Here is a 9,652-nt window from a genome sequence, read left to right as displayed (position 1 = left end):
TTAGTGCCAACATGATGCTTAGCATTGCCTGTGCGTGTGTATAAAGACCAAGAAAAAGGGCAGAAGTGCTTCATCTTGTCTTTCCTTGTTGTTTTAACGGCAGGTGACTTACTTTACCTCGCTGTCCAGACAGCAGGAGTTTGAAGGAAATACCAAGAGCGTGATCCCACTCTTCTCCGTAACGTATTTCTTGACAATAACCTTCTCAGTCGTCTCTTGCCTAAGGTAAAATGTCTTCTAAGCTATGGATCAATGAGGAGTGACCTCCTCTCATCTTTACCTTGCCTAAATTGGTTTCTGCTCCTGTCGAGTGAAGTCATTCTTGAAGCTGCAGACTTCATGTGACATTTAATAACAGGCAAAATGTATTTCTTTGCTATTTCTTTTCTACTTGTGCGTATTTCCCGACTGCTTAAATGAGGTTCCTGGTAAGTACCACATGAATACCTGAATGAGCGTTCGGTTCAGATGTGCACAGCTTAAATGCTAGTATCCATTTGTCTGTTCTCTGAAGCCATTAGTTATTTCGGTAGTCCCCAACTCATAAGAATCCTTTTGGTAGCTAATGGTTTTAGGACTGTTTAAAACAAGCCCCTACTCTTTATCTTTTTAAGAGGTTTGAGGTGCTGTAGCTTTGGCACTGAAAAATGCTATACCAAAGTAAGTGCTTTTAATTATGAAAGGGTTCTACTTTACCCTATTTGGGAAGAGGGCCAGAAGCGTGATCTGGCCAGCCTGGCAGTGGCAGAATTCTACACAAGCACTTCCGTTAAATAAAACTTACCAGCTCAACTTGGCACACCCAGTGGAGACATTCACCAAAAAGATGCATAAAAGTCAAACAGAAAAGTTGTCATTGGTGGGGGAGGAAAGCAGTAAGTGGTGCTATTGCTAAGGTTATTCTGCCACTTTCTTGCTTCATTCGTAGCTTTCCTCTTCAGCCTGCCCACAAGATATTGTCTGTAAAGATCAGTTAAAGGGACGGAGGCAGGGGAGGGAGGAGGAAGTATACCGTGTTAAGATCCGTTTGCACCTTTTTTCCACCACCTGGTCCGTTAAGATACAGATGAATGAGCACTGGCTTCATACATTACTGCAAGTCTGGGTACAGCTTTAGGTATTCTGCTTGCCAGTAGAGTCTGAGCCTTACCTGCTGTCCACAAAGAACTTAGCCTGCCCTTTCTTTGTGCTGGTGGAAGGTGAACCATTGTACATTTGACAACCACACGGCACTGTTTGTGTGCTTTGCTTGAGAAAGCAAGTTCTACTCAGAGGGTGGGCTTACTGGTTTAGTGCTTGCACCAAGCATCATGCCCATTAGGCTATACGATTTCTACATACCAGCAGTCTCACGTACCGTTGTTCATGAGTGCAGACAGAGCAAGGTTGGATCTACCAACTCACGCTTCTTGCCTTGGAAGCGAGAGATTCTCTTAAAGTTCAGAAATGGTCTGCAGCCTGGAAAATACTGCTGATCAGACAGGAGGCCACTCTTTACCCCTTCAGTGCAGTGCGAAGAGTTTCTAAGAATTCATAATTTTTTGGGTCACCCTGAATCTAGCCTCTCACTGGTAGCGCTTACATATCTTCGTTTTGCCAGCTTTCTTGTTATTGATGCAAAGCTCTGTCCACATCTTTACTGTTATGTATATAACTGGCCAGCAGTGATAATGTATTTAGCACCTCCTGTATAAATTAATCTTATCCATTGCTCATGGCTGGGAGCTCTCCTAGCAGCTTTCATCAAGAGTTCTTTTCAGAGACAGGGTGTCGTTGGTATCTGTGCATTTGTCATGCCAAACACCTTGGTGAAATATTTGACATGTAACTAAGATATTTCTTAAAATATTTGCAGACTGAGCTGTATAAGAAATAATATCTGGCTTGCATGCTGTGGAGTGGTTTCTGCTGGTTTAGCTGTGTTAAGCAGCTTTGGATTGATGCTCTTCTGTGGAGTGCCGTTTGTGGTCACTGTAGCAAACGCACCATTTCTTATTCTAGGTAAGTAGAAAATGCAAGTCGGATTCAGATACAAAGACTAAAGCAGCATTAAAACAACCCAACTGTGTTAGTCTTTTCTGATGTGAGCATCAGATCATACACAGTTCCGTCCTGTGGTGAGGGGAGGAGACGCTTGGTGGTGCAGCTTCCTCTGGGCTCCTACAGGCGGATGAGCTGCACAGCTCAGCGTACCCACACGGGACTGGAGCTGGGCTCTGGCAGAAGGACAGCTTTTCTCAGAAACCAATGCCTGCTCTAGTTCCACTGCTGTGGCATGAAAACTATAACTGAGAGGATGGTAGGGTTAGCACTTCTGGCATTGTTCTAGTATCCCTAGTAATTTAGGCATGACCATTAATCATTTATTTAACTAGTGCTAATACTTGAGGTGAGCTAAGCTGGTTTCTGTCACCATGTTCCCCTGTATCATCCCCTGCTGTTTTCTGTAGGCGTACTATAAACATTTACATATCTCATTAGCTCTGCGTAAGTGTGTCTACACCAGAATAGTTTGTTGTTAGTACTGTTCTATGGGACTGCTGAATTTGTCAGCAATTTAAGCAGGTGCAGTGGTCTTCCCCAAATCTCCACCTCTTAACCACCTCCTTTTGCAGTACAGTAAGATCTCCCTACTTCTCTGCTGTTAGTCAGCCTCAGGGTAGCTCCACAGCAGCACCATGGAACATGTGTCCAGTGTACAGCTCATGCTATGCTAGCACCAACTTAATCCAGTACCTGTATTATGAGGTGATTACAGGAAGTAAGTTACCATAAGTTTTTGAATCCCATTTTCAGAGTGTAGTCTTTAGTCAGATAAAATTCGTCCTGAATATGGCTTAAGCAATGAGCGGGACTGTCTGTAATTTCAAGAAAGAAATCCATCTCGTTTTGTTAAGATGTGAAATCTCCTCTGCACTATAATGACTATGTACTAAACTCATTCAGCTATACAACTGAAGTGATGCACCATTCGTGCAGCCAGCTCCCCCCAAAACCACAAGGAAGTTGGTATCATTGCATCACAGTTGCACAGACTGCTTGCCAGCCAGTGCTGAACTTTCCAAATACCATTAGATAATGCTGCTGCAAACAAATGACTACTTTTCAAATCCTTACTGGTCTCCTATGTGATAAATTTGTGTGACGTTTTCTTGGTTTTGGTCTCATGCTGAGGAAAGCACATGGAACTCCCAGGTTGATAGAGGCTCTGCATCATACTAGATGTCTAGTGCAAATGCTCCTTAGGGCACACATTGTTTCTTTGTTTCCTGTACAATTCAAATAGATTTTGTATTTGCTTTTGTTTGCACGTCAATTGCAGAGGCTCTAAATTTCAGAAAGACTCTTGTATACCTGGGAAAGGGCTTAAGCCAGTCTCTTCAGATCTTTATAAGTAGCATGCAGACTTCTGTCTTCCTTGCACTAAAGCAAAGAAATTATCAGTACATTAGATGAATTGCTTTGAAGCCTGCTGCTTTCCGGAAGCAGCCTGGCTCGCTGCCATCCAGTAGTACCTTGTGACGTGCTGCTTAGTGCATCTTGGCATGCCTACTGGCAATTGCCTGGTCAGGCACCAGGTAGTGATTTCATCTATTCTGTTACGCTGAGCTATATCATCTATGCTCGCTCCTGTGTTCGTGCAGTCTTGCTTTCCCTTTTTGTGTGATTAATTTTCAGGGACTAGAAGAGCCTATGATAGAGTAACATGGGCAAAATACTGAAAGGTCTGTGGTTAAAATCTGAAGAGTTAGCAGAGCCGAGAAATTGGCTCTTCCTTTCGGAACTTCGTCTCACTCTTGTGTCTTAGCGAAAACTCTAGCCCAGGACCCAGTCTTCCTGGCAGGGTTTCCCAGGACTCTGGTGGGTAGTACATGTGAGCGCATCAGTGTAAATGTGAAGATAATTAAATAATAAATCATGAATAAATGCTCAAAGGTAAACTGGAGAGAAGATAAGTGGAGAGTAAAGAGCATAAAAAAGTGGAAGACTGGAAAACTGGGATCCCTGTTCTCCCATGTGAGAGCAACTGTTCTCCCTATCTGCTGAAGGCAGAGCAAGAAATTATTGGTCTAATTTGCTGCAGTGATGAAGAAGAGATCCCAGAGAGAATGGGGGACACTTCCAGTGGTAAGGATAGTTGAGCATCAGAATAAGTGATGTATTTAAATCTACGTAATCTGCATCACTGGACACCTGGACAGCCCATACAACACACTTGTCAAAGATGGACTAGGTGTCCATCATCAGTCCTTCAGCAGAAAGGGTGAGGGATCAACAACCCATCAGGTCACCAGGAGTTTCTGAAATGTAATAAATGCAGCTACACACAGAGGCTCTGTTTTCCTGTATCTGTTTAACTTGCATCAGTGCTAAAGCAATGTTAATAGCCTAACTTTCTTTTTCAAAATTTTATGCAGACATAAATGTGGTTATAATTTTGTACTTTTGTTGGGTGTTAGTGGAAGCTGCCATTTGCAATGCAGCGTTAACTTTTTCTCCTCTTGCAGGAGTTGGTGTTGATGACATGTTCATCATGATCGCTTCCTGGGAACAAAGTTCAAGAAAAAAAGAGAAATCCAATGTTAAATCTCTGCTGGCTGAGACTTACGCAGAAGCAGCACTTTCTGTGACCATCACCACTCTCACAGATGTTTTGGCCTTCTTCATTGGCACCTGGACGGCTTTTCCGTCCGTGAGATCGTTTTGCCTCTATACAGGCACTGCTTTTGTCTTCTGCTATATATATACCATGACCTTCTTTGGGGCTATTGTTGTATTAAATCATAAAAGGGAGCAAGGAAACCGACACTGGTTAACTTGTATGCCTGTGAGAGTAGAGGAAGATCAGGCTGAGAAGTCCTGCTTGTACAATGCTTGCTGTATAGGCAGCTATTCTAGGCAGTCATCTCAGGCAGAAAGTGAACATCCAATGAGCATATTCTTTAAAAAGTATTATGGCCCTTTCTTCACAAATAAATGGATCAAGCTGCTTGTGGTGGTGCTGTATGGAGCATATTTGGGTGGCAGTATTTATGGATGTACTCAGATCAGGGAAGGCATCGATCTTCGAAATCTGGCGAGTGATGACTCTTACATTGTTCCATACTATGATGATGACGACAAATACTTCTCAGCATACGGACCGAGGGTCATGGCTGTTATTACTGAAAGTGTAGATTACTGGAATGAGACTGTTCGTCTGGGCATTGAGAACTGCACACAGAATTTAGAGGGCATTTCGTACATAGATAAGAACCTCTCAGAGTCATGGCTGAGAGAATACACAAGACTTGCCAAAAGTGGTTTGATAAATATAAGCAGTAAGACTCTTTTCATTAATAACTTACCTACACTGTTCCGATTTGTTCCCAGTTTTGAGTGGGACATTAACAAGACTCAGGATAAAATAGAAGCTTCACGTTTCTTCATCCAGACAGTGAATGTGATCTCAGCTGTTGATGAGAAGAATCTTCTCAACCAGTTAAGAGAGACAGCCAAGCAGTGCAGTATTCCATTAATGGTGTACCACCCAGCATTCATCTACTATGATCAGTACCTGGTAATAGTGCAGAACACCGTTCAGAACGTTGTCGTTGCTGCCGGGGCAATGCTCATTGTCTCCCTTTTGCTTATTCCCAACCCATTGTGTTGCTTGTGGGTGACTTTTGCTATAGCTTCCGTTATAGTTGGTGTTGCTGGTTTCATGACATTTTGGAATGTCAACCTAGATTCCATATCCATGATCAACCTGGTCATTTGTATAGGGTTTTCGGTAGATTTTTCTGCTCATATTTCCTATGCCTTTGTTACGAGTGGAGAGTCATCAGCCAATAAAAAGGCCATCGAAGCTCTGTCCCTGCTAGGTTACCCAGTGTTACAAGGTGCAGTTTCTACTATATTAGGAGTAGTTGTCCTGGCTGCAGCAAAAGCCTACATCTTTAGGACATTTTTCAAGATCATGTTCCTTGTTATTTTGTTTGGGGCTCTTCATGGTCTTGTTTTTATTCCAGTGTTTTTAACCTTCTTTGGGAACTTTGGCAGATCACCCCACAATACCAAATCTAAAAAGCTAGAGCTTAGGTTTAGAAATGATAAAGATTGTCCGTGACTAAGTTAAATGTAATACATTTTATATTTATTATATGTACATTAAAATGCAGTGACTTTCAGGGAAGATAAGACATGAAGAAAATGAAGGATAGAAAATTAATACAACAAGGAAGCAAAGGCTTAAGAAAAGCCAGGCAAGAAAAGTAACAGAAGAAATGAAAACACGCAGAATGGATTTGCATTTCTCATTTTTGTGTGTGCTTGAATAACACCTTAATGTTGTTAAATATTTTTTTTGTGACTTGTTTACTAGATGTATTAAAATTATTATGAACGCTGACCACGGCATCAGCCTAATGGACTATGTTACAGGTTTGTTAGGCAAGGTATGCAGGAGGGAAGAATAACTCCCACTGTTTTGCCTTTCCTACATGTTTACGTGAGGCTGTAACTTGGCCCAGCACTGTGCCTGAAAACAATTTTCTCCCAAGAGGCTCAAAGCTGGAGGTTTTACAGCAAGATTACAAGAGGTCAGAACTGCCTCGGACTGCAATGACTCATAAGCCTGCAGGAGACAAACCCTGCTTAGGCTCCTAATGCAGAACGAGAAACCCTATGGGAAGGCAGGCTGATTCACATTTTCTGTTCACATCCTTCTTTTCTTGCTGTCCTGTTTTCTAGCTAGGATTAAACTGTTGATTGATTCTGTTGGCTGCGGTTTGTGAATGGATATGCTATAGGTGATTGAATTTGTGTGGACCTTCTGGGTAACCACCATGGAAGACGCTGTGCCATGGCATGACAGGGCAAGGATTCACTAGAGGGAACCATGCCCTGATTGAGGACAAAGTGAAAAAGCAACACAGGTTTAAACCAATCAGTCCTAAAAATTCTATTGTGTTCATCAATGACAACCCATCCTGTGACGCGTCAATAGAGCAGAGGAGCTGTCACTGAAAAAGAGCTAAGAATATATGAGGTGGTCTTTTAACCTGGAGGGGCAAGACACTGGATGAAAAGACAGTACATAATTTGTTGCCAATTTAATGAGCTACCTGTTGGAAATGAAATGAATGATCGTAACTGATGTTTGTAATTTTGGAAAAATTGGTCTAGGAGTTATTAAACCATTCAGTCAAAATGTGTGGCTGTGGAGTGCTTCTGAGAGATGCAGCAATTGTGTCAAAGCCAGGGTCAGGCTCTGTTCTGTGTGGATTTCTGACTGGTTGCATGAGACCCAGTAGAGAGGGCAGAATCCTTCTATTTCCTTCATGATGTCTCTGTTTATGGGGACAATGGACTGGAAGTCGTCACTCAGAAATTACTAATTAACTTCCAGAACAAATTGAAAGTACTGATACTAATTTTCAGAGCAGTGAATCATAGTCTACAGGCATTCAGTTAATTTCCATTTAGTCACTATGAAAACCACATAACAAAGCTCAAGATAAATCACTGCCAGCTAAGAAGAAATTGTGCGATCAGTTATTCAATATTGGCTGCATCTGGAATGCAACAAAAGCATTTATCAAAGAACACTGGCAGCTTTCTGTCCAGAAGCTGTTATTAAGTTACTACAAAAAAGGAAATTAAAATCAAACCCTGAAACTTCTCAAAAATTTTTGTTTCTGGGCACGCCTTCTCACATTGGAGGGGAAAAAAAAAGTGCCAGAGACAACATGGAGTTTACCTACCTGAAACTTTGCTGTGAATATATGAATAGTACTTTATGGTGGCTGCTCAGATACTACAGTGATGGATGAAAATAAAACCTTTAGAGAGAGGTTCTGAAGAGTAACAATGACAGTCGTCATTAAGACACCTCATAGATCCCTTTGTAAAAGCAAAATGAAATCAAGCACAAAGCTGTTTTTTGGAGGAGTACTTAATGTGCATAAAAATGGAAGTGCACTTCAGCTGATGCATCTTTCCATACCTACTTTTATCCCTAGGTCCTAGAGCAATAGGCTTTTTTGCTTTGTGGAGATTAAAACAAAACCACTCATCGCCCTACCACCCACTCCTCTACCTACAGCAGCCTGAGCGTTCTTATATGAAATTCTTTGCAAAAGGTATCCTGAACTTTCATACAAAACGTCCAAAGGATGTCATGTTTCCTTCTCATTCTGGTTTTTCTGTGGAACCTTCCTACCTGGAAAGATACCGAAACCAAATCTGGGTGTGTTGTTTCATCACTTAGGCAGCTGAATATTCTATAGTGAAAGTAGCTCTGTAATAAAGGTAAATGTTTATTAAAAAAATTACAGGTCTTGCAGTGCTCCAGATTTGAGGAGCAAGTTTTGCTTATCGGAGCAGCACTTCTTGAAATAGCAGTCAGAAACTGAAAACTAATATCTGTCTTGGAAGAAATCTGCTCCTCAGGTGGAAGTCAAAACTCAGTGCTACTACAGTCCATTATAGCCAGCAGCATTAAATTTCCAGGACAGGGCACTAACCACAAAGCTTGATTTAAGAAAAACAAAACAAAACAAAAACCCCAACCCCATGCACCAGAGTCCCTCCTTCTCCCATTAAATGTTTCAATGTCCATAGTAGTGCTTTTATTATGGGAAATGATACAGCCATTTCTGCACCGATGAAGCTGCCAAAGGAGCAGGTGATGCACTCACATTGGCCAACACCAGAGGAAGGCATCTGAATAACACTAGACAGGAGGAATGGGAGTCATGCTCTTGGAAAAAAGAGAATGGAAATCTACTTCTGCGGGAAGTAGAGTGAGTGGCCTAACAAAGTGAGTACTCTCACCTCTCATCCTGTTCTTTAGCCATGTTTCAGATACAAAAATAGTTCCTCTTGCTTCTAGGAAAGGCTTTCGAGCAGATCAAGAGAGCAGACCGCTACCAGTGCCTTGATTGCTCTATTTTCACAGCCAGTTTAAGGGATCAAGACTTAGAAAACTGTTGTGACATTTAAGCTGACAGGTCATCACACAGTGAGAATCAGCCAGAAAGAGCAGGCCACATCTTTCACTGGAAGTTTGCATTTTCTTTGTATTACGCTTGATGGCAGAATTCTGGCATAAATCAGCCTCAGGAACGCAGAAAATTCAGAATCATGCACACGTTTGAAGTTCTTATTTCATGTGCCACCATGCTTGTGACCAGTTTAGGGATATTTAAAAAGCAAACAGTCCATCAAAGCACCCAGCTCTGTTTTCAACAACATGATGCTGTGTACTTTAAGGGAACTGGGGTTATTCTCATCATCTGACTGATGTTTGGAAGCTGCCTTTGTGGCTGTGGTGGGTTGACCCTGGCTGGACGCCAGGTGCCCACAAAAGCCGCTCTGTCACTCCCCTCCTCAGCTGGACAGGGGAGAGAAAGTATGACAAAAGGCTCCTGGGTTGAGATAAGGACAGGGGGAGATCACTCACCAGTTACCATCATGGGCAAAACAGACTCAACTTGGGGAAATGAGTTTATTACCAAGCAAATCAGAGTAGGGTAACGAGAAATAAACCCAAATCTTACATCACCTTCCCCCTACTCTTCCCTTCTTCCCAGGCTTAACTTTAATCCTGAGTTCTCTACCTCCTCCCCCCCCGCAGGACAGGGGACAGGTCATCCCACTTGTCTCTACG

General features: G+C 42.2%; 1 protein-coding gene across 1 annotated transcript; it reads left to right on the top strand.

Annotated features, from left to right (window-relative positions):
- Positions 1 to 103: 103 nt before the first annotated feature.
- On the top strand, positions 104 to 6,109 carry PTCHD3 (patched domain containing 3; the record flags this gene model as incomplete). Its single annotated transcript, XM_009706002.1, has 3 exons — positions 104 to 225; positions 1,856 to 2,001; positions 4,509 to 6,109. Coding segments are annotated over 3 exons (1,869 nt in total), but the record flags the coding sequence as incomplete, so codon positions are not given.
- Between the last annotated feature and the right edge of the window lie 3,543 nt (positions 6,110 to 9,652).

The sequence above is a fragment of the Cariama cristata genome, unplaced genomic scaffold (assembly GCF_000690535.1).
Source record: "Cariama cristata isolate BGI_N322 unplaced genomic scaffold, ASM69053v1 scaffold10910, whole genome shotgun sequence".
Classification (NCBI taxonomy): Eukaryota; Metazoa; Chordata; class Aves; order Cariamiformes; family Cariamidae; genus Cariama; species Cariama cristata.
The sequence above is the reverse complement of the archived record's forward strand: the minus strand, read 5'-3'. Positions and strand labels throughout refer to the sequence as shown.